At 34.6% G+C, this 26,144-nt stretch overlaps 2 protein-coding genes and 1 long non-coding RNA gene across 4 annotated transcripts in view; all 3 read right to left on the bottom strand.

The window, feature by feature from the left end:
* Positions 1–1,371: 1,371 nt before the first annotated feature.
* Positions 1,372–2,097, bottom strand: LOC120351640. Its single transcript, XM_039429539.1, has one exon. It carries the CDS (start codon positions 2,095–2,097, stop codon positions 1,372–1,374), a length of 726 nt encoding a protein of 241 aa, XP_039285473.1.
* Positions 2,098–6,369: 4,272 nt separating this feature from the next.
* On the bottom strand, positions 6,370–9,349 carry LOC120351427. Its single transcript, XR_005571390.1, has 2 exons — positions 8,823–9,349; positions 6,370–8,471 (listed from the first exon to the last, which is right to left on the bottom strand). It is a non-coding gene; the product is annotated as an uncharacterized LOC120351427 (long non-coding RNA).
* Positions 9,350–10,101: 752 nt separating this feature from the next.
* Positions 10,102–26,144, bottom strand: part of LOC111047469 — a 37,733-nt gene continuing 21,690 nt past the window's right edge. The window contains exons 6-10 of one of the 2 annotated variants that reach the window (XM_039428739.1): positions 18,165–18,344; positions 15,785–15,943; positions 13,782–13,988; positions 12,486–12,732; positions 10,102–11,061 (exon numbers count right to left, since the gene is read on the bottom strand). In XM_039428739.1, the coding sequence (XP_039284673.1) occupies positions 12,509–12,732; positions 13,782–13,988; positions 15,785–15,943; positions 18,165–18,344 (770 nt within the window). In that variant the 3' untranslated portion in view covers positions 10,102–11,061; positions 12,486–12,508. Of the gene's footprint in view, positions 11,062–11,857; positions 12,733–13,781; positions 13,989–15,784; positions 15,944–18,164; positions 18,345–26,144 lie in introns of those variants that run through there. The other variant, XM_039428738.1, reaches the window with a different exon arrangement.

Genomic DNA, 26,144 nt, shown 5'->3' with positions numbered 1-26,144 from the left:
AAAAACTGCTTCATAGATTTTCATTTTTGTTCCCTGGCTTATCTCTCTTTTCCCAAGTAGTGTCCTGCTTATTTGGTAGTATACCTGGTTAGCTTTCCTTACCCTATTATTGATTTCTTCATCAACCTTTCCATCTGTGGAGATGACCGTTCCCAAATATTCAAAGTTATTCACTCGTCTTTCCATAGATTTTCCATTCCACTTTATTTCCATTTCTGCATTTCCCTGCATCTTAGATATCACCATTACCTTACTCTTATCTGTATTTACTATCATTCCCTTGTCTCTTATTGCACTACACCATTCCGTGACAGAATTCTGAAGGTCTCTTTTGTTTGTTGATATCAATGCAATGTCATCCGCATAGATAAGTGCTTGAACATACACAGGACGGAGCTGATGATTTCCGACTTTACTTCTACTTGTTCTTCTTTTACATATTTTCAATATTTGGTCCATCAGCACTATGAATAACAGAGGGCTGAGGCTGTCTCCCTGCTTGACGCCTTTATCCATTTTAAACTCTCCGGACACAGCACCTCCTATTCTCACAACTCCGGTTACATTCTTGTACAGGCTCTTGATCCTTTTCATTATTTCATAAGATGCCCCCGCCTCCCTCAAGGCTGACCACAGGTACTCTCTAGGAACAGTATCAAATGCTGCTTTCAAATCCAGGAAGGCCAAGTAGGTGTCACCAGCGCGGCTCAGTCTTTTGTCCATGACTTGTCTGATAGTAAATATATGATCACTGGTCTGACGATCTCTTCTAAACGCCGCCTGTTCCTCCTCCAGTCCCTCCTCCACCTCTACTCTAAGTCGTCTTTCTAGTATCCGGAATAGATCTTCAATACTACTGATGATAAGCATATGGCTCTGTAGTTCTCACATTGAACTGAACTACCTTTTTTATGTATGGGAACAATCACATTTTTCTCCCATTCTGATGGAATTTTGGCATACTGCCAGACATCTTTACACAACTTCCATATCCAGTTAGCTACTCTTTCCCCTCCATATTTAATGAGTTCGGGTGTTATACCATCATATCCAGCTGCTTTTCCCAATTTCATGCACTCTATGGCATTTTGAACTTCTTGAAAGGATATCTGCATTTGCTCTTCTACTTGATCTTCTTCATTAGCACCATCAATAGGTCTTACCTCCTCCTGAAATGCCTTTTCATAGTAATTTCTCCACACCTGCAATACATCTTTCAGTTCTGATTTCATCCTTCCCTCCTCATCAATCACACTTCTCACACGCTTTCCATACTTTCCTCGTAGGGCTCGAACTGTGTGCCAAAATTTATTACTCATTGCTTGACTGTTTTCCTCAATTTCCCTTCCAAACTCCTCCCATGACTCCAACTTAGCCTTTCTTACTTCTTGTTTGGATTCTCTTCGTCTTTGTCCAATCATCTGTGTCTTCAGTCCAATCATCTGCATTTTTAGTTCTGAGAAACTTTTTCCATGCCTCCTTCTTCAGTCGAACCTTCTCTTTCACCAAATCGTTCCACCACTTGGTTCTTTTTACATGCTCTCCCACTACTGTCTTTCCACACACTTCCTCTGCAACTCTCAACAGCGACTTCTTCAGTAGGCACCATCTCTTCTCAATATTCTCTTCTGAGCTTCCATCAATTTCTTCCTCCTTCCTCAAGAGCTCCTCAGTTATTAGCCTTTGATATTCTCTTCTGTTCTCTGCCTTCTTCAATTCCATTATCTTTATTTTCTCATACTTGACAGATTTATACTTCTTTGGAGGTCTAATTTGTGTGTCCATAATCAATAGTTTGTGCTCTGTACTGAGCTCCGCACTCCTGTACACCCTCACATCCGTTACCGCATATCTGAAGTGCCTTGAGTATACAAAATAGTCAATTGCACTTTTGACTCCTCTGTTGGGTGATTCGAATGTGATTTTATGGATACTTTTATGGGGAAAGAAGGAATTTCCAACTAACAGATCGTTATCCACACAGAACTCCAGCATTCTCTTGCCACTACCATTCATTACCGACTCTGCTCCATGCTTTCCTAGGCATCCATGTCCTATTGTGATATCATTGCCTACCCTCGCATTCCAGTCACCCATGATTATTATGTGCTTTGCATACTGACGGGCCTTATCAACTGTTTCCTATAAGGCTGAGTAAAATGTCTCTTTCTCTAGTTCAGCCGAGTCATCTGTGGGAGCATATATTTGTATTAGTGACACCCTTTCAGCAAACTCTAAATCTGCAGAAATAATTCTAGAGTTTACTGCCGTCCAGCTCACCATTTTTCTTTGGCACTCATCACTTAGTATAATGCCCACTCCTTCCTTTGCTCTAGCTTTCATTTCCACCCCTGAATATAGAAATGTGTATCCCTGCTTATCTAAAGCCATCTCACCACATCCTTTCTTTTTGGTTTCACTAATGCCCATCAATTTCAATCCATATTTCTCCATCTCCTCGACCACCTCACACTCCTTTCCAGCAATAGACGTAACGTTCCATGTTCCAAATTTCATAAAATTGCATTTCCGTTTTTTATTCCTTAAGTCCGGTCCTGTTCCGAGGCTCGTTAGTCTTCCCTGAATCCGAGTTTATCCAGCGTGTGGGGGATTAGCCCAACGACGCCTTCTTTGGAGTACTTCTTTGTCTGCCTCCTACCCTTCGACCTGTCCGGCTTGGGTGACCCTGCTGGTAGTTACACTACCGCCGGCATAGCTCTCTGGGTCACAGGAGGACGCAAGCCCCTCCACCAACGACAAGGTGTTGTACTCCCCAGAGGGGTTGAAAAATTCATGTGTTTTTAATTGTAAATTGAATTGTGTAATTGAAGAATTTTAAAGTGACACATAACCTAGCTACATTTGGACTGTTCTATAAATTAGAATTGGAACCGTTTTGGGCGTATGCCTGTGCTACTTTCCTGTAAGTTGTGTATTATTCTGAATGATTAAATGAATAAATATTAGCTTTTCAGTATCTGCCACATTACAACGAATTGGTCAATGGTCCCCTTGGTCAATAGGACTGATAGTACAATATTTTGAATTTTTCATCATATTCTTACAAGAATTATTTATTATTTGATCGAATTATTTTTGGACAATGTTTGAGACCAATCACATTTGAATGTTTAAATGACGAATTTGAACATGTACAAATGACGATTTGTCTGAAAAATACAGAGAAATATGGTTTGTTGAGAAAATACTTAATTACTTATCTCGAAAAAAACCATGATGTACTTTTGTATATGAATAAAATACAAGTATTGCTATCAAGAAATAGTAGGAGAATATTAGTCAATTTCTTATATATTATATCATATTATATAAGTCAAATGTATTACAAATTTGGGAAATTCCAATTGATCTAAAAAATACAGATATTTGTAAAGGAACATGCGACTGTAAACCATTTTTAAAATAATCACTGAAAAATTCATGTATCCATTTAGGTGGTCGTTATATGCCACAAAATGAAAAGCATACCAGTGGGATTCGAACCCGCAACCAGGCAGTGCTAGCAGGATGAAGGTGTAAACCTTACACCACTAGATCAACCTGGCCACAAAATGATTGAATAAAAATAAGATATCAAGCCACACCATTATTCATAGGTTTGACTTACTTACACGGGATGGATAGAGAGTGTAGACAAGCTACGAATAGGACAAATTGAAATAAATCTCGCTTTAAAATTCGTTTGTTCGTCTAATTGCAGTACTGAGTAATAATACACCATTTAGTTCAATATAGCGCAAAAATAACAGTGTCACTATTCTTATTTGATTATTTAATCTTCCTCTCTATCTTGTTTGCTCTACAACCCGGAGTAGGCTTTGGTATTCTCTACCACTCGCCTCCATTCCATTCATCTCTGTCAGCAGTTTCGGACTTCCAATCCTGCCATGACACAATCCATTCAGCAAAGTTGTGGCTTTCCTTTCCTCCTGCGGTTGTTCAGCTTGCTGCTCCTCAATATTCTGAGAAGTACTTGGTTTTCTTCAACTCAATGAAAGTGTCTCAGCCGTTTAGTCAACCTCTGACACTTTACAAATTTATATTATAAGATTAGGAAGACTATAAGACAAAGCCCAATACAGTCTTTATTGATATCAACAATTTAAATCTAACCTATAGCGATAAAGAAATAAACTTTATTTAAAGGAGAATTATTAAACAGAAAAATTTAAATAGTTGAAATTGAATTAACTAAAGTACACAAAAAGAAAAGAATAATGTATGTTTCGTAGAAGATATGAGCTAATAATAAAGTAAATCAGTATCAGATAAGAAGTAATGTGAAGTGATACCTTATTGAAAGATGATTTATACAAATAGCACATTCATACAAAGATGAATGAATTGGAAATCTCACTATATCTCGCTTCTGTATTTGTGTATCCATCTCAGAATCATATTTTATTCTCCAAATATCATTTTCACATGTTGGACCACAGATTAATCACAGCATTTTTCTTTCAGCAAGTCTGAGAGCTTTCTCATCTTAGTCCAGTCACTTTATACATTGGTGAATGCAATTTATATTGTAGTTCTGATTTTTTAATATATTATTTTGGTACATAAGAGGAGTCCAGAACCAATTTCTTCATGCAAAATTTTCTTGTGCTAGATACAGTGTGGCCCATTTTCCAGTTTTCAGCTGTATCTACCAAATCTCGTAATCGGACAGTAAATTTGCTTTCGCCTTTCTTTAGATTATAAAATTCTGAATGAAATGAGATCATTCGGAACTCTCTATCTTTGATGAGTAATGAGTTATGATTTTTCAAAAATGAGTGAAATTTGAAGAAGAAAATCAATGTTGATGAATTTTAGTTTTTGATCAACAATATCTTCCGATTGTTACCATTTAGATGTATAATTCAAAATCCCTCTGGGCGTATTTTTGTGCTCTACAATCTGAGATCAGGTAGAGCGCTCTATCTTATGAAGATTTCCAGGTACACCTGACAACAATGCTCCTTGTACTGTGAAAAACACCTAATTTTCAGCTTCAACCATTATCACCAACTACATTGTCCTCACATTGATATTTCGCACAATGACATAAGTTCATGATATCATGTTCCATGAGAATCACCCGTTAGATGCACTTCATTTCAGTATTTGCTATTGGAGAGGAGCGCTTAAGGACACCTCAAGGAAAATTAGCTGAAAATGAGGTGTTTTGAATTGTAAATTGAATGTGTATTGAAGAATTTTAAAGTGACACATAACCTATCTATACATTTGGACTGTTCTATAAATTAGAATTGGAACCGTTTTGGGCGTATGCCTGTGCTACTTTCCTGTAAGTTGTGTATTATTCTGAATGATTAAATGAATAAATATTAGCTTTTCAGTATCTGCCACATTACAACGAATTGGTCAATGGTCCCCTTGGTCAATAGGACTGATAGTACAATATTTTGAATTTTTCATCATATTCTTACAAGAATTATTTATTATTTGATCGAATTATTTCTTGGACAATGTTTGAGACCAATCACATTTGGATGTTTAAAACATACTACATAAATTGTGGACCATGTCTGAGACCAATGTGAGTTTTCAGGTGGCTTCTGTGTTTAGTGCGGTGAGGACAGAAAGGACATTGGAATTGCGGCTCCTTGCCACATTCATACTCATGATGAGTATACAAAGTTCTCTTTTCTTTATAGCTTTTATTACACATGTTGTAACGGTATCTTCCATTCACAAATGTCGATTTGTCTGAAAATGCAAAGAAACACGTTTAAGAACAAAATCATATGAGAACAAGCATCTCGAAGATACCACGAAATAGTTCTATAAACAGGTTATACTAGAAAAGTATTTTTGTATTATAACACACTTTAAAAAGATGAAAAACTTAATGAAACATTCACTAATACTGTATAGTATTTGAAAAAAGATTAGAATATTCCAGTCAGTGATCTTTAAATGAGCGTATGATTATCCATTTGAAAGATAATTTTCATATGCAAAATATACAGAGATTAGTTGAGAAACATGCAATTCTGAATATGAATTATGTACGAACGAATGGAGCACCAGTTTTAAAACACCTAAAATAGAAAGTAAGTATAAGTCCAATAGAACAAACCTGAATAATTGTCAATGCCAACCTGCTATAAAGAAGAGATTTTATAAATTCATAATTGATAATTTGATGAACATAGCCCCACTTTGGACAAGTTTAATGAACCAAATTGAGAAAGAGAACGTTTTGGGCTAGCCCATGTTTTTTCTATCCAACATTGTTATGTGTATAATGAAATAAATTTCTCAATTATTAATAAGAGAAGGGATGGATGGGATGTAGCCAAGCTACAAATGGGAAGAAACTGAAAAAATAACATTCTATAGTAGTGATTGACCTTTTAATATTGTTTACGGTAATAAGTAACACATAATTCTGTAGCATTTCTTACACCAAAATGAACTTAAAGTTTTCATCTCTGTTTATAGCACAATAATAACAGTGCAGTTATTGCTGTTTGATTGTTTGATAAGGTTGCGAATCTGTTTAGTACAATGAAAACAGAGCGGTGGTTTGAATGTTTCGTATACTACACCCACTTAAGGATTCCAAAACATATGAGAGATTCTAGATTATTTTTGGGCCATGTTTGAGACCAATGTGGGTTCTAAGGTGACCTCTCTGTTTGGATCGATGTGGGCAGTAGGGACACTGGAACTGAGGTTCAATGCCACACTCATACTTCTGATGTAGACGCAAACTTCTTTTCTCTTTATAGTGCTTTCCACACTGGTTGCACTCATATCTCCTGTTCAAAAATACTGATCGATCTGCAAAAATACACAGAAACTGGTTAAAAAATTTTATTAGTAAATTGTCCAAAAATACAGAGAAATTTGTTAGAGTTCTTCAATGCATGCTGAAGGTGAAGCTTTTAGCATTAAATTTACCCAATTCATATATAAATGAAGGAGCGTACATACCTATGTGCCACGAACACGCGCATTTCACTTTTTCATCAGCTGATGATATGTTTATCAAAATCTTTATCTTACTGTTTCTGTACAAATACAGATATAATAAACTTAGCATCAGCTGATGAAAAGTGAAATGCGCGTGTTCGTGGGGCTTAAGTCTGTACGCACCTTAATGAGACGAATTAGAAATAATGTGTATAGAATAGAGGAAGAGTAGGCAGAAAAAATAGATTAAGATTCAAAAAATTAAGTGTTTTTATGGAATAGAACATAGAATTGAATGGAATCATATGAGAGAATGAATAAGTGAATAGGGAAAGTTTGGTGGAAGATGTGGAGGTAAGACAGTAAACTTTAGGTAAGAGGAAAGACAGTGAACTAATCACTTTATAGAATGAAGAAAACATTTATTATGCTCTATTAATGTGGAGTGATAGAGAATAATTCAAATTAACTTCGAAAAGTATTTCTAGTGGAACAAGTGATACTTCGTTTCTAATTTAATTTAATTGATTGAACAATAGGAATAAGATATCTGAAAGGAAGAGAGCCCTAAAAGAACACACAAGTAAGTACTGGTAGAACATTGTCATGTTTCTAAGAGAAAAATAAAATTAAACACAGTCATTTTTAACATAATTGAATGGAATAAACTTTGGAGTGGAAAAATAACAATCACGTTTGTGGGCGTAGCATATTTATACTGACAATAACAAAGACAATGGATGCTCTAAATTTCACAAGAAATGAGAATGAAATATATTGGAACAACTGAAGTATATGGAGAAAGCAGACTTCAACCAAATAAACTTTTCTTCAAAACATTTATGGAAGTCGTTCTCTTAACTTCATGGTCTGCAAATACCAGCAGGAAGAAATATTATTGTCGCTCAAAAACTCAAGTTATTTCTATTTTTTCACTTCGGATAAAATTTATCACACAGAATTAATATTCACTAGGGAAATAAATTCAAATTGGAATTTCTATTCAATTTTGTTCAGTGATGAGATGGTGGATGAACATTAACACATAGAATCATAATCTAGAAAATCGCATTGTTTGATAAATGGTGAAGTGAATGAATCAATTCAATTCAACTATATTTTCCACCGATAAAAAATGGACAAACAAATTATCAATGGGAAAAGAATTAACATTTAATAGAAAAGTCGTGAATATTTCGAAGACTCTAATTGAAATTTTGGCCATTACCAATATCTTAATCTCTTTAAAACTAAGATTGGTAAGGACAAGTAATTCATATTTGATAAAGATTTAGGTATTATATTATAGTTAAAAAGATTCTAAATGAAATTTGGGCCATGTATGACACCAATGTGAGCTTTTAGATGGCCTTTCTGTTTGGTCCGATGAGGACAATAGGGACATTGGAATTGCGGTTCAATGCCACACTCATACTTCTGATGTTTATTCAAACTTTTCTTTTCTTTATAACTTTTCCCACACTGGTTGCACTGGTATCTCCTGTTTGATAATGCTGAGTAATCTGCAAAAATACAGACATTTGTTAAGTTTTGCATACATTCGAAAGAGCTACAACAGCTACTTGGTTATGGCCCACTACAAAGTATTCAGAATTCAGAAGGAGAAATGGAGACTTAGATATTGGAGACAATAATATCAGCTGCTGATATGAAAGATTAAACTGACATGTAAAATGTGTGTTTAAATTGACATTTTAAATGTGTGTTTATTATTCAGAAATAAAATGGATTACGAACAGTACAATCATGTCTGGTAGATAATTAGAAATATTAAGCATCACACTTTCACTTTCTAGAATTAAAGAACCTGAGGCAATAACCATGTAAAAATATAAGGATATTTCATAACGTACCTCTCTACATAAACTAGTTCTCAATTCAATAACATTAGTAAGGTGAACGATGATAGTGAATTATACACTTTCGTATTCATCAGTATTTTTCTGCGAATGATGTGCAAATCATTCAAGATAAATAAGCCTACTGAATAAGTAAAAGTTGATTATAATCTGGAAAAAATCAAGCATACCTATATCAATAAAACACTTTATGAATTTGAATAGATGTGACAATAGAGACAGTATGCTTCTCAATTATTGAAAAATTTGTTGATCGATTCTCTCGATCAAGAGAATTTTGATTCTCTCGTACAATAGTGAATATTCATGAACTGCCAATATTTTTTGGAAAGAATGGAAAAAGTTTCTTTTGAATGAATTGTTGATGAAGCCTGTCAATTAGAATAGAAAACCAATACTGAAAATATTATGATTTCGAAATTTAAAATGATATTATATAGGGCCATATGAATAAAGTTGAGCATTTGCTCATACTTCTAAAATATGGAGCATTTGCTTCATTTTCTATGAATAAACGTGAGCAAAACCTTTTGCTCATGCTCATCAAAAAAATAGTTTGAGCATTTGCTCAAAAGTAAAAGCTTTTGCTGAAAATTGTATGAATAAACTAGAACATTTGCTCAACTTTTGAAGCAAATGCTTCAAAAAAGGTGTGAGTCTAGTCTAGACCAGCTTATCACCTTTTGCTCATAGTAAAATGGCTCAAAGGCTATTGATATTATAAGAATATGCTGAAGATTATTATAGAGATGAAATTTTTTCACGCTATTATTTCAAAATTCTAAACTCAACTAACCTAAAACTCTATTCATAAAAAGAAAACAGAGCAGACGACGAAAACACAAGCGGTGCACCCTAATTGTATATTTAGCGCTTCCGTGAGCTATAAAAACAAAGTAAGGCTACAAATTGAATCAGCTGATGAAACATCTTTAAAATACTTGAGCATTTGCTCTAAAGTTCAGAAGCATAAGGTAAGAGTATAAGGTAAAGCTTATTCATATCAAAATGAGCAAATGCTTTTGCTTCTACCTTTTGCTCATGAGCAAAACCTTATGCTCAATGCTTTTGCTCATGAGCATTTGCTCTGGTTTTATTCATATGGGCCATAATAATAAAATAATCATAATTATCAAATACATAATTTATTTCATAAATTACAAGAATCTCTACTCTCTACAATATCAACACTATCATGACCAGCTCCAATAGGCTAGAGCACTTGTAGCACCTAGAAGAAGAGTGATAGAAGGCTGATCACAATAACTGCAAATTACACAGACTGAACTGAATATATTCAACTTATAACAAAGAAGAGAATTTAGTTTTCAACAAAAATCGTATAATGAAAACATAGTACGGTAAAAAATAATAACTTGTACAAGGTAGCAGCGTTGAATTAAATAATTTTGGTACAAGGGTAGGTTGATAAGTAATGCATACATGCTTGTAGAGAACAAACTAGATAACGTTCAGAAGCGTACCTGGTGGCATTTGGAAGTACCATTCATCCTCTACACGGTTTGAAGGCGTTGCATTCAGTTTGTTTTGATTAGTGAAAGTATGATGTCATTTTCTGGTGTCAAAATTCTATGATCCATTGATTCACTGTAGACCTATCAACAGTATCGTCACAATGAACAGCCTTTAAACATTGATAAATCTCACTAGGCTTCACATTCTAAGCATTTAAAAATTCGATAACAGCTAGTTGTTTGATTCGCGTTAACATAACACCACAACATGACACGATACTTTCACTAACAAGAGAAAACTGGATGAATGCAAGCCCTTCAAACTGAGCAGCCGTGAAGAGGATAAATAACACTTCCACATGCCACCAGCCGCGCTTCCGAAGATTATGTAGTTTGCGCTCTACAAGCATTATTTTGTGCATTACTTATCAACCTACCTCTGTATGATTATCTTATAATAAGATAATAGAGTCTTATAGCCGCTAAATCTGAAATGTCTATATTGCAATATAACTGTTAGCTGTACGATTTTAGATGAAACAAATAAATGAATAAAAATTAAACTTTTGGCGAGAAATGTCTGACAGCTACATGACTCCTGAGGTTACAGTTCTTTTTAGCCCTGAAAGGACAATGCGGACACTGGAACTGAGGCTCCTTGCCGCACTCGAACTTTTGGTGTGATTTCAGACTTCCTCGCTCTTTGTAGTGTCTGCCGCATTTACAGCACACAAATCTCCCATCGATAAATGCAGAGTCTGCAAAAATAAATTCATCAGGCTAGAGCTGAAGACCGGTTATACATAACAAAAAAGAAATCTGTAAAACTTGAGACATATTTTTGAATATGTTTACAGTTCTTTAGACCTGTACTAATATAAGTTTAATGAATATGTACTAATTATTGAATTTTCACAATTATTACAACAGTATCGTAATTTTATCTTTTGTGATTCCATACCCTTTTCAAAACACAGGGCGTTATCGTCATTTGAGACTTAGATACAAATCCAGATCCTATGAATATGGATTGTAAATATTATGTAGATAAAAATTTTTACTTCTATCTATAGGGCTACTAGAATTAAAGAAACCCAATAAAAGTTAAGTGCCATTTTTATTTTCTTAAATCACAACTAGTCTTAACTAATTGGAGCAATTTTCGAGTGTAAATAAAATAAACTGCAGTCGAGTGGATTAGATGCTGGCTTTATAATGAATAGGCCCGGGTTCGAATCCTGTGCCGGGTAATATATTTTTCTCGGGCCACTCCCGTGTTTCGAATGAACACGTTAATAATTTTGTTGGCCTGAAAAGCAGTCGTTAGGTCATGTCAGAGGCCCTGAAATTGATCAGTTGCGACCTGCAAACTCTGACACCAGACCTGAGCCAGCCAGGCCACTCTATATATTATTATTTATCATTGATATTAGTTTATTGCTCATAACATAAACTGGCATTAATTGAATGTTTTAGATTTCATTTTATTTACACTTGAAAATAGTTCTGATGTTTTATTAGTTGAAACTAGTTGTGATTTGATAAAAAAAGGGATTTTTGATAACGTTTATTGTGTTACAATATTATGATTTTATTATGGGCTTATAAATATCAAATGTCAGTATTTTCTAGCATATTCAGTTCTGAGAATAGACTTTAAAAATGTTTGTGTTTACACAGACCAATTTGAAAACAGGTAAAATTAAAATTAGTAAAACGGATAACGTCTGATTTTATCAAACATTTAAAATTTAAAACAATACTCACTGACGTGAAAGCTCCTAGATTTTATTAAATATTCACCACAATATTCGAAAATAATAGAGTAGGCCTACACTGTCAAACAATGACAATTGGATATCAATCAAAAATAATAACGTTGAATAGTTAGAGGCTGCACAGAATGAAACACTTCACTAACTAGTCTAAAAGTTTATTATGATTAATCATCATGGAATTGAGGTTCATAAAGTCTGTTTGCATGAAATACACAACTAAAATTTTTAATTCTCAATAAAATTCAACTCTTTTTGATCGATACTATGTATCAATGTATACAATCCAATGTATTCTAGGTTCATTGGATACTACCAAAGAATACATGAGACATACATACATGAGACATGGATACATGAGATTACGTTTTTTGACATCTCTCTAATTGGAAATTTTTTTCACTTACAATAAGCTTGCGTTTCACATATTTTATTGATTACATCGTTGTTTGTTCATTTCATTTAAATGTTTGAGCGCGAAATGCGATTCAAGACTAGACTTCTGCTTGGCACGATAAGGACATTGGGGACACCGGAACTGAGGCTCCACACCGCATTCGTACTTCAGGTGATAGGACAGAGTTCTCTTCTCCTTGTAGCTTTTGCCACACTTGTAACACACGTGTCTCCCGCCGTCAATGATCAATTGAATACCTGTAAACAACCACATCACAGATCAGCATAACTGAATATTAAAGAAATTGTTTTTTTTTTAATTTGAATTTTTATTCTCAACAAAATACAGCATACACATGCATACATCACAAATATATGAAGTCTTCTAAAAACATAGGACATTAACTGAAATGCTCTATACAATAGAATAAAAATAAATTTTAAAAAATCCAAGACAGAAAAACAGAGATCAATACTGAAATAAGGAGTTTTACAGATATAGATAGAAAGTAGCAGGGGATATATTGTAAAATGTACTTTCTGGAAATAAAATGAATTTGAATTTGAACTGTTTGATATATAATATAGCTAATGTCAAAAACTTAGATTCAGTTTAATAGAACTATGAGGATGATAAAATTTGCAGTTATAAATATAACTACCGGGTGAATCATTAGTAAAATAACCAATAAATTGATTGGGAAAGAAGAATTAACATGTCCAGTCAGAAAATACAGTAGAACATTTAAATTGATATGATAAATAATGTAACAAGGCAATATATTGAGATGCAGTATTATAACTATTGAAAAAATAGAATCAAGTCAAAATGTATCACAGTTTTATGAGTATTAAACAATATATTATTTATTATTTGTAATAATAATTACATACATAAAATCAATACATAAAATTGTGATATATTTTTTCAGGACTTACATAAAATTAATAATATGTATCTGTGGTGGCTGTTAAAAATATAGTTTGGAGGTTGCAGTTATCAATCATATCTTTCGTAGTAAATAAGAAAGCAATAAATAGGGATTATTAAATTGTAATTACATGGAACTTGGATAATGAATATTAATTTTTCTCTCAACATAATTCCAAGTTACAGTGAGAGATAAGAAGGAAATTGATAAGCTTCAAGATTTGAAAAATACAATAGAAATACAAAACTCAAAACTGATATACATCTATTAGTTTCTATGATTATTCTGGAAAGACAATAGCACAAATATAGCCTATAATACAGAAAGCACATGATGTAAAACCTATTTGGTTGGTTGAGTGTTAGGCTAGGTTACCTGTACGAGCCCGCCTTGAAGCAATGCTGATTGCGCGCGCATACTTGGCCTGGACAGAGCGATGCAGCTGCGGCGGCACTATCTTGTGTACCAGCCAAGGCGGAGGCGCCTGACCACTCTGCTCCCCCAGGCGTCGAAACAGGAACTTGTAGACGGTGGCGCCATCTAAGCTGGTCGCCACCCAGTAGTTCTCCACTTCGTACAGGCCTGAAACAAAATAACATGACTGATGTATTTATTATTGTATATATTAATAATACCTCACCAGTGAAAGGTGATGCAAGTTAGAAACTTCAGTTGCTTCCCTTAATTTCTGAAGCTCAAGTCATGCATCTAATACAACAAATGTGTATCCAAACTTTCAATATAACTTAATAGGCTTTTAAGCTTCAATACCTACCACGAATATCTGGGGACAAGTTTCAAAGCGTATCAACTTAAGAAGTGATGATACAATTTAGGATAGAATTTTGTTGTATTGAGAACAAATCTTTAGCAATTTTTATCGAAACCCCCTTTTTGTAATACAACAAACTACATAGGCTTCTTTCATAAAACTTCCAAGACTTAAAATACAGTAATTCTACTGAAAATGTGAAGCCGTTGATATGAGAGAATCTTTTATATTGGAGATATATCTACATTTTGAAACAAGTATCTTGAATAAAGCTCCAGTTACAATATAACCAGAACTTATAAAACTGCAGTTTAGAGTACAAAGAATAGTCAATTCTTTGTACTCACAGTATTTGAGTATTTACAGAAAAACTTGTCAATTATGTGCTGTTCAGTTTTTAGAGTACAAAGAAACTTTAGTATACTTTGTATTCTTAGAGTACAAAGAATAGTCAATTCTTTGTACCCACAGTATGTAAGTGATATATCTTGAAAGCAAAGCAGCCTGTTTACAAGATATATTAAATTCTAATGACTCTGGATACGGTGCTTATTATTCAAATTAATAATAATTGATTATTTAAATTAAGTATTATAAATTGTATTACATCTTCGTCCAAGCTACTCGAATAGTCAATGATATTTTATTCAGTTTATTTACACGTTATCTACAGTTTCAAATAGTTAACGTTATTATAATGTATAATCAACTATTATTATAATGTATGACCATTTTCGTCTGTCTTTTAGAACATGCAAACAAGTCAACATAACCTAAAATACACTTGGCGCGAATGCATAGTGGATTTATAAGCACGATTTTGGGCATTCAACTAACAGAGCACTTTTAGTTATTGGTAGCCTCAGATGACGTCATCCGCCTGTAGGTTTTTCATCTGCAACGGAAAAACCTGTTTGTTGGCGCGCTGTTAGCTATCGGTGGAGCAATACCTAACATAACGTCTCTGCAACGAAATGGGCCTCTTAAATAGTTAATTCCGCGCTGTTAGATATGGGCGACGTTATGACTGTGTCGATTCTGCAACCGGGCTTCACACCCAGAGGTAATTTATTGTAAAAGTTTATTCCAGTCATTGGGAAGCTCCTCTTGCATTTTTCTAGCCGCACCCTCGGGACAAACAAGTTGTGGTTTTGTCTAGTTTATTCATTCATGTATTCAACTTCCAACGGTACAATACCAATTTTACATGAAAATAAAAGAGAAAAACAGATACAAGCAGAAAAATATACAATATTTGAGTATCAAATAATATGGATGATACAAGCAAATATACAAACGCAAAATACATTGAAAAAACACAGTTGACGGGAGAAATAGATCAAAGTGGAAGATGAACCATGAAATTGTAACAAAGGTGGTTTCGTGGTTATGGATGTTGTTGGCCTCTATATAGGAATGAAGGTTCTCTCTCACAGAAAACAGACTCTGATAGATGTAGAGAATGTTAGAGAATTGAACTCATGAAGCATTCTTATTAACTATGTGATTTATCTTTATTTAATGAGTCTTTTACATTGAAAACGACCTATTTGATACTGGTTTAGATATTAATTTTTAAGTGAAACAACCTGTATTGAGCGCTCACCATCATAACGATATCCGATGTCGGGCGCATAGGCACTTTTCAGCTTATGTGTTCTGACCAAACGAATCGGGTTTCCCGACTCCTTACTGGCGACCAGAGTGACCGTGTCGAAGCTCAACGTCTGTTCGTTGCTGCCAGTGTCAGCGGCTCCCTTGCCACCTGATTCAATGACAATCAAAATTTATTTCACATTATTTAAAACGTCTGTTGCAGTATGAACGGTATTATTTTATTCAATGATAATACACATAAAGTTTTCAATTGAATTGAGTGAAAGGAGTCATCTGATTCAATGAAAATGAAATAATAATTCACAATAAGATTTTTTATCACGAATGATGCCCACATGAGTTTTTAGCTTCTGCGTGGGTATCAAACGTCCATGCCTACCGGTGTGAGTGGGATTCGAACCCACGACCAGAAAATGCTAGTAGACTAAAAAGTGCAACGTCTTAGTCGTCTCAGCCAGCCTGCAAGCCACCAGGGCTGGTCTTGCTACCGGTGGCGAATGTATGAACGCTACCACCTGATGATTCAATGGTGAACAATTGAACATTCGTTCACAAAGAGTTATTCATACTATAGATTTTAACAATCTTATGAGTTATGACTCCTAACAAAAGAAACTGAACTAACTTGTCTTCAGAGCCTTGGAATAGAATATTTATTCAAGGTTGATGATTATTATTTAGATTCTACTTCCTTCACATTGTTTCATTCTCTTATAACATACATAGGAATAGCTTTCTTAAGAAACCACATTTTATTCGAATATAAAACTAAGATAGCATATATATATATATATATATATATATATATAATTGTTGGTTATTTGGGTAATGGTGGATGATACAATAAGAACAATCTGACCAACAATTAAACCAACATTAAAAGAATCAGATTTTCCTCCAGTATTTCTAGTTGAGCTATCTTTTTACTTTCCTTGCCCTATTACCATAGGTAAGGAAAGTATTGCTTCCCCATTAAGGTACCCCAATTTCTAAATTTCTATATGTTTCAAGGTCCCCTGAATAAAAAAGTGGTTTTTGGGTATTGGTCTGTATGTGTGTGTGTGTGTGTGTGTGTGTGTGTGTGTGTGTGTGTGTGTGTGTGTGTGTGTGTGTGTCTGTGTACACGATATCTCATCTCCCAATTAACGGAATGACTTGAAATTTGGAACTTAATGTCCTTACAATTAAGGATCCGACACGAACAATTTCGATCAAATGCAATTCAAGATGGCGGCTAAAATGGAGAAAATGTTGTCAAAAACAGGGGTTTTCGCGATTTTCTCGAAAACGGCTTCAACGATTTTTATCAAATCCATACCTACAATAGTCATTGATAAGCTCTATCAACTGCCACAAGTCCCATATCTGTAAAAATTTCAGGAGCTCCGCCCCATCTATGCAAAGTTTGATTTTAGTTTCTCAATTATCAGGCTACAGATATAATTTAAACGAAAAATTTCAAGTGGAAAAGATTGTTCATGAAAATCTCTACAATTAATGTTCAGTAACATTTTCACCTAAAATTGAAAATATCATCGAGAAAATGTGATTATTCAATTGCAAACTGTTTGCAACTGTTGATTCTATTAAATCATTGACTATGAAGAGATAGCAGACCTCGTGTGTCTCCATCGTATTGTCCTGTCACCAGCTGGCTCAGATCTTTAAATAGTAGACTTGAGATGCGCGTGAACACTAGCGTCAGGGGATCATTTTTTATAACGACAAGGAAAGTTGTGTGAGTTCACCACACCCGATTTTTTCTACAGATATTATAATATTCATTAAAGATATTATTTTATAATATAATAGTTTTTTATCTGAAGAGTTACATTACATAAGAAAGCTTAGAATAATTAAATCAAATAATTTTTCCAATACAAATATTTGTTGTTGGCACAGCCGGCAAGGAGAACCTGAGCGCATACTAAGAGTTCAAAACTAAAAATAAAACGTTCACCTTTGTGGAGACAAATAACAAACATTTATAATACTGTACTAACTTCGGTTTTACAACAGAGTACAATATATATTCTGTCCTATTTTATAAAACTTCATTATTAAACTTTAGGTAGAGAATGTGCTGTTTAGTCCAGTGATTTATTTTCTTCAATAGAGTTTTAGTGACTTCTTTACTGATAAAATTGAAAGGAATTTTATTAAAATGTAGACAGTTACAGTAGTATGTAAACTGGTGTCTACAGACAGAGTTTTATTGGGTTGACATTTTTAAATGCAATTGACATTTTTTGTTTTATTAGGTAGACATTTTTAAATGCATTTGTCGTTGCTGGAAGGGTAAGGTTAGGTGTTCTAATGGATTCAAGATGGTGGAAATGTTTATTTATTGAATGCAATTTGTAGAATACCTGTGGAAAGCGTGAACCTGTCGCCTCCGTCCACATCATCTGCGGAGCACTGATCCGATAGGGTGATACTGTAGGCGCCTTGGGGGCCGCAATGGAGGAAGGCGCTCGTGTTAGGAGGCCGATGCACGCCCGCGTGCCAGCACTCGCGACTAGTCAGCCACCAATCGCCAATCGCCACTCCTTCAACCACAAATAAATACATCAGTTATAAAGCAAGTAATAAATCTCTATCCTCAGAGAACAAAATTTTCTAATTCTAATGTTTCCATAGTGAGATTCACATTTTAGGCTGGCCACTAACGACAGGACATGCATGATGAACATGTGTACACACACAATGTCCACATACATTGTTGCGTCATCACGGTTTCAAACAAAAGTTTTTCAGGTTAGGTTTTTGTATCTTCGATTTTTGTTTTTCATTTTTTTCTTCACTACTTTATTTGACAATAGATTATTTTTGTAATTTTCCAGTTGTTGTCTTTGTAACTTCATTCAATTTTCTGTAGTCCACACAGAATCTCATACTGCCATCTTTTTTTAACCAATACTACTGGAGATGCTCATCCAATAAAACAACGACCTAGAGGAGTACCTTTCGCAAAAAGACAAGAAGTAGGTAATATGTTGCAAAAGATGAAGGAACAGAACGTTATTGAAGAATCACACAGCCGTTGGTCATCACCAGTAGTTTTGGTTGAAAAAAGAGATGGCAGTATGAGATTCTGTGTGAACTACAGAAAATTGAATGAAGTTACAAAGAAAGATAGTTACCACTCCCTCGAATTAATGACAGTTTAGATACACTTTCCGGTTCCAAGTGGTTATCTACACTTGATCTGAAAAGCGGATATTGGCAGGTGGCATTACATCCAGATGATAAAGAGAAGACAGCATTTTCAACAGGGGAAGGTTTATGGCAGTTCAATGTAATGCCATTTGGTCTTACTAATGCACCATCAACATTTGAAAGATTAATGGATATGGTGCTTCGTGATCTGTCTTGGGAAGTATGATTATCTATCTTGATGATATTATTGTAATGAGAGAGACATTTGAAGAACATTTGGATAACTTAGAAAAGGAATTCTCTAGACTAAAAACAGCTAACCTGAAACTATCTCCAAAGAAGTGTAACCTGTTCAGAAATGGCCAATTCCAACAAATAAGTCTGAACTGAGAAGTGTTCTAGGATTGTGTACATATTATAGACGTTTTGTTCCCAATTATCATGATTTATCAAACCCCCTTACAGAATTGACTGAGGAAAAACGACAGTTTAATTGGACAGATAGAGTTTCAGAGTAATTTATCCTCAGCTCCAATTTTATCATATCCCATACCTGAAGGTACATTTGTAGTGGACACAGATGCTAGTAGCAACGGTATTGGTGGAGTTTTATCACAAATTTAAAACAAGGAGGAGAAAGTGATTGCTTACTTCAGTAAAACCTTCAACTAAGCAGAAAGTAATTATTGTGTAATAGAAAAAAATGATTAGCCGTAGTAGCAAGTTTAGAACATTTTCATAAATATCTCTATAGTCAAGCGTTTATAGTAAGAACAGATCATTCTGCTTTACAATGATTGTTCAACTTTAAGAATTCGGGAGGTCAGACAGTTAAGTGGATGCAACGGTTACAAGAATATAATTGTATTGTAAAACATCGGAGAGGCAAAGTACATGGTAATGCTGATGCACTGTCAAGGAGACCATGTCTCCAGGACTGTAAATATTGTGAGAAAAATGAAAGTAAACCATCTCTGATAGTGAATGCAATTAAAATAGAGTCAGACGATTATTGGAGTGATGCAATGCTCAGGAAAGACCAGATCAACGACAGCAACATTGGAAACTTAGTTACTCTGAAAGAAGAGGGTAAGCGACCACCTTGGGCTGACATTTCACAAGAAGTGCTATCTACAAGAGCTATTGGGCCCAGTGGGATTCTTTGCAGGTTGTTAATGGAATACTGTTTCGAAAATGGGAATCAGCAGATGGTCTTTCTATGGTTCTACAAAAAGTCATACCTAATAGAAGGGTACCAGAAGTCTTGGAAGAGATTCATGGTGGAGCTTCTGGTGGTCATTTTGGAGCTAATAAGATGCTAGAGAAGATACGGCAGCGCTTCTATTGGGTCAATTCTAGGGCAGAGAGTTGTGGTGTCGGACCAGGGAAAAGGAAAGATGCAAATATATGATGTGTGATCTCATTTTGAAAGAATTTATGTGGATATAGCCGGTCCGTTTCCAGTGACTACTAAAGGAAATAAATATATGTTAGTGGTTATTGATTACCTCACAAAGTGGCCGCTTGCTGAGAAAATACTGCTTGCTGAGAGTACAAAACTCTACGTCTGCGAGCAGGAATGAATATCTGATAATTTATTAATTTATGGAGAAGTAGAAAAATAGAAAAAGAAGAATGAAAGAAAAATTAGCAACCAATCACTCACACATTCACACTAACCATGCTCACTTTTCAAATCCGGCTCATTTTCCCAATGCATAACCACCATTATCAGAGTATTTCAACTATGAAACCACATTGAATAAGGTCTCTAGATAGTCCGGCATAAGACCTCTAAGCCATCCAAGAACTTTTGTTTTAAAAACAAGTCGGTTTTGTGTTCTTTTAATTTCAAGAGGAATATTGTTGAAAAACTTAGGGCCGAGAAATACAAACGATTTCTGGAAACAAGTGGTATACGATTTAGGAAGTCTTAGTAAATCAGATGTAACTCTCCTAGTTTGATAACTAGGAACATCCCTGAACAATGCATGACCACAATTTCCAGACATAACATAAAACATATACAATACCTTGAAAACAAAGATATATCTGAGAGGCAAGCATCTGAGACTCTGAAAAATAGGAAAAGAATGTTCATATCTACCCTCCTTCTTGATGGCACGAACTATGGATTTTTGTATAGTTATCAAGGGCTTCAAGTGACTAATGTAAGTGGAGCCCCAACAATTTATACCATAGCTGATTTTTGAATCCACAAGTGCAAAATATAGCTGCCTCAGGACACTCATAGGGAGAAATTTATTCAAAAAGTAGAACTTCCTCAGTATTAACAGCAGATGGCTTTTTATATTAGTAATATGATGGGACTAAGTGAGCTTTTCGTCAACAATCACACCCAAATATTTCAATGTGTCAGTTTGACCAACCACCTCACAATCACAGTCATCACGCGCACAGCTACCATGAAACTTCAGTGCAGAAGGCAATGTCCATGATGTTGATAATGTAAACAGCATGTATTTTGTCTTTGAAAGATTGAGCTGAATCTTATTGTGTCTAAACCAGAGCATTAGCTTGTTCAAATCATCCTGCATTAATCTTACCAAATTGGGACCATCAGATCACAATATGCCAATGCAGTGTCATCTGCAAAAGATACAGGCATACCAGAGAACTTGAACGAATAGAGATTATTAATAAAAATGAGGAACAAGATTGGCCCAAGGACTGATCCCTGTGGTACACCACAGTCCACTACCTGAACCTCACTATTCACACCTCCAATGGCTACATATTGTTGTCTGTCATTCAAATAGGACAAGAACCAGTCATGATCCACGCCCCTGATGCCAGCATTATACAATTTATTTAACAAGATCGAATGGTTCACTGTGTCAAATGCCTTTTTTATATCTAGAAACAGTCCTGCGACACAGCGTGCTGGCCTGAAGTTGAGACCAGAGAAAACAACTGCCATAAACCTTTCAAGAGCCATTTCTGTATTCATACATTCACGAAAGCCAAATTGGTTACTATAGAAAAAATTACATGAATCAAGAAATTCTAGAAGTCTCCTTTTCATTATCTTCTCCAACAACTTTGAAAATACTGACAGCAGGGATATAGGTCTATAATTGTTCAACTTCAATCGAGAACCCGACTTGAAAACTGGCACCACTCTTGCCAGCTTCATCCCAGAAGGAAACACCCCTGTAGAGAGACTACAATTGAAAATATCAACTAGAATTGGTACTATGGCCAGCGCAACATTCTTCAATAATCCAGAAGATATACAGTCACCCCCACAAGCTTTACCATTTTCTAACCCTCTAATGTAAACTAAGAGCTCATCATAGGTAACAGCTTCAAGGAATATAGACTTCTGCTGATTAGTTTCCTTGAAGATATTATGATAGTCAATGTTATCAGCTCCGCCATTAGAATTAGCAGCGACATCTCTACCAATGCTTACAAAAAACTCATTAAAATGATTTGACAATGTTTTGCATCACTAACAATTTCATCCCTGTGTTCCATTTTTAATTCTTTTAGGGGTTTACATTTTTTCGGATTTCCACACAGCTTATTTAAAACTTGCCATTTTTGCCGTGGAGGCATTAGATTTAATGAAGAATAATACTTTATTTTTTCAATTTTAATCCAATTTTTTATTTTTATAGAAAATGTTTTAAAGTTATTTTTTATTCTTAAGTTATCAGAGTCTCTTTTCATTATTTTAAATAATTTATCACGAGAGTGGATTGCTGCACATAGACCATCAGTTATCCATGGTTTAGAAGCCTCTCGCTGATAACAAAACGTGCATGGTGAACATGCATGTACACACATGTTTATCATGAATGTCCTACCGTTAGTGGCCAGCCTAAGAGTCGGAATCTGATTAACATTGATTCGCTACACATGACTGTCTTTTAGACAAAGTAGATAACTTTATCCTTTTCCAACACAGCACCGTTGCCAAACTGTTTGAAGTCCATGCAGAAATATAATGAATTACTAGAATATTTATCATAAATATACGCTTTCTTGATGAATAAAATATAGGCCTATTTGATATTGATAATTTACAAACAAGAATCAACCATTAATACTAGATCAGATATAGCCTACCAGGATTAGGTTGGATTACTTGAATCAGAACTATCCATTATAGAAGGTGGTGGAGAAGGAAACGTGACAATAATGCTTTACTAAGAAAATCACTGACTAAAGCACGTGAATCTTGTAGTTGAAAAATGAACTGAGAACTGTGTACATGATGAAAGTGTAGTGGACAGGATTTTCGTTGCTGAGAACTAACTTTGGGTAGTAGGTAATAGCTAGCGTGAGTAGCAGCTTTGTAATTTGTGTGAAGCGTTTGAGCTTGTTTAGGGTATAGCAAGCATGAGTAGCGTGGGTAGAAACTTTGTCATTTTCATGAAGCGTTCGGGCTTGTTTTCACAAGCCAAAACGTTTGAGATCGTTGTGTAATGTAATATTGATCTTTTTGGCAATTAAGATTTCTTAAATATATACATTTTATTACATATTTACATTTGTATTACGGCACTGAATTGATATTACCATGTAAAATCTTTCAATATGAAACCGTCTAAAGGCTTTTATCTATTAAAACAATTGTGTGGAGCTGCTAATGTTGATGCTTTGTTAGATGTTATCACTGTCTGGAGAAATCGTTCCAGGCCTATTGAAACTGTTAGGCTTCAAAAAAGGCTTTTAGAGTAATTATGAATGCCCATCAAATAACTCATTTTAAGCCTCTGCCTACTTTGTATGTAATAACTCTGCCTACTTTGTATTATTTGCTCTATATCCATCATCATAAGAGAGAATACTGATATTGATATATTAATATAAGCTGATATATAAGAGAGGTTACTGATATTGGAATTCACAATCAAAATACGAGGCACAGAAATGATTTGAGAACTGAACGCAAAAAATCTGGTTTTATACAGTAGGCCTATAAGAAGTAACGGTATATAAATGCGTGCCAGTAAATATTGTAGATGTTTCTGAAATAGTTTCAAAAAAAAACTCTTGATTTAATCCAGCTGGAAAATTGCTTTATTTACAGAATTGCCGATTTTAATGAAGTTGACTTTCAAAAGTACCGTCTGAATTGAGATAAATATTACCAATGTCATTGTTATCAACCAATCCATCCTTTTTCGCTATCAAACATTATTTTATATAGTACAAGACATATATGTACAGATATTTAAATTGTGCAATTGTTCTCCAAAACTGACTTTATAAACTACAATGTATAATTGTGTAAATGTTCTGAACTTATTTTCTAAATATCTGTATTTTATGAGATTGGAATTGTATATTAATTGCATGTATGCCATTGATCAAACATTGTGATTAATGTCCCATGTCAATAAATAAACTTTTATTTCTATTTGCAGTGATGATTAAGATAATTGGAGTGATTAATAATCGATTAATGTCATTATCATCCATAATAAAATAAGATATATGATTTTCTCCTACCTTCAATTCCACCATAAACGTTATGTTTGATAGGAGGTCTTGCTGGGGGAATTTCAGAACAGCTTGATGATGACGATTGGTAGTCATTTTCCAACGAATCGTCATCCTCATCATCATTGTTGACATCAGCTCCACCTCCTTCTCCTTCTTTTTTTTACCTTCTTCTTCTTCACCTTCTTCAGGCCCTTCTCCTTCTTCTCCCTCTCCACTACTAGCACCAACTACTCCTCCACTACTAGCACCAACTTCTACCCCATTACTATCAACAACTGCTCCTCCTCCTCCACCATCATCATCTCTTCCTCCTCCTACACCATCATCATCTCCTCCTCCTCCTACATCATCATCTCCTCCTCCTCCTCCTCCTCCTCTACCATCATCATCTCCTCCTGCTCCTCCTCCTCCATCATCATAGTATTCATACGAAACACGATCCTGTAAAAATGAAAAAAAAATAATTAAACTAATCAATGTCTCTATTTTCATACTGAAACCTAGCAAAAAACGATCAAGCAAACAAAAACTAATACACTATAGTGGATTAATATAAGTAGTATAGACTCCAGTTAATAGACTTACTCATTTACTAATACATAATAAAATCACAGTAGACAGCCATGGTTTGAGCAAGCCATGGATTACTTTTGACAGCCGTTTCATAATGGGTGTGATGCTATAACTCACCAAAATTAATTGAATCAATTGTTATGAATGAGTCATAATTTAACGGTCGGCATTTTCATTTGCTTTCATCTACTTTTTTGATTATACCTTTATCTATTATTTAATGAATAAAAGAGTTTAAAAAAACCCGTGACTGTGCCTTTAATTTAAAATTTTAAACTAACTACGTTTAGATACATAAGGCAGAAAATAAAAATTATATTAATAATATATTTCCGATACATGACTGATTGTGGTAATATAAATAAATGGCACCGAAATATATGCAGCACTATGATTCTCGTCTTCTGTGTCTACTGGTAATTAGTTTAAAATTGGAAAATATAAATTTAAATAGGATGTAACAAGCTTTAATAGTGTTATATTATTAACAATAAGTTATATTACTAGTAGTTCTGTGAACAGTAGACCTCGCGCTCAGTAAGTTACATTGACCTGTTGTTATGTTTTCTCAAAAATTAATAAATAATTTATCAATTTAAAATGTCTAGAAAAAATCCTAAATAAATATAGAGCTTTCTGTCCTATCGTACCGTGACGTGTCGTCCCGGAATGTGAGTGTGAGCGCTGTTATCAGGTCTGGCTGCAACTGTCAACAACGTTGATGGAAAGATACATTTTCAAGATGTTCGATGTTTTTGAACGGGTAGTATTATAGTCTACTAGACAGCTGATTTATGATGAATATAGTCTGTTTTTTAAAAATGTTCTATAGTCTGATTTTTGTTGGTAAGAACATTGATCATTGTTATTTCACGAAAAAGTAGGTAGAGTTGAATAATTTCCCCCAAAAGGTGTCTGGTTTGGTCTATGTTTGAGCAACCCAAAAAAACCTACTTAGGTGGATAGGACCTTTTAAGGCTCACCAATCTATAATATAATAAAGTAAAGAACTGGCTTATACAAGTACGGGTTAGGAAAGTTATGTTTCACGCATCATCACGTCTGAACTACTGGATTGATTAACTTGAAATTTCACATATCGATTCTTAATTAACCGAGGATGGTTATACTCCTATTTT

This window comes from Nilaparvata lugens, chromosome 5 (assembly GCF_014356525.2).
Source record: "Nilaparvata lugens isolate BPH chromosome 5, ASM1435652v1, whole genome shotgun sequence".
Classification (NCBI taxonomy): Eukaryota; Metazoa; Arthropoda; class Insecta; order Hemiptera; family Delphacidae; genus Nilaparvata; species Nilaparvata lugens.
This window is presented reverse-complemented; position numbering and strand designations above follow the sequence as displayed.

Excerpts from the sequence above, each read along its gene's own strand:
- LOC120351640 (XM_039429539.1), bottom strand. The coding sequence starts at position 2,097 with ATGGGTGACTGGAATGCGAGGGTAGGCAATGATATCACAATAGGACAT.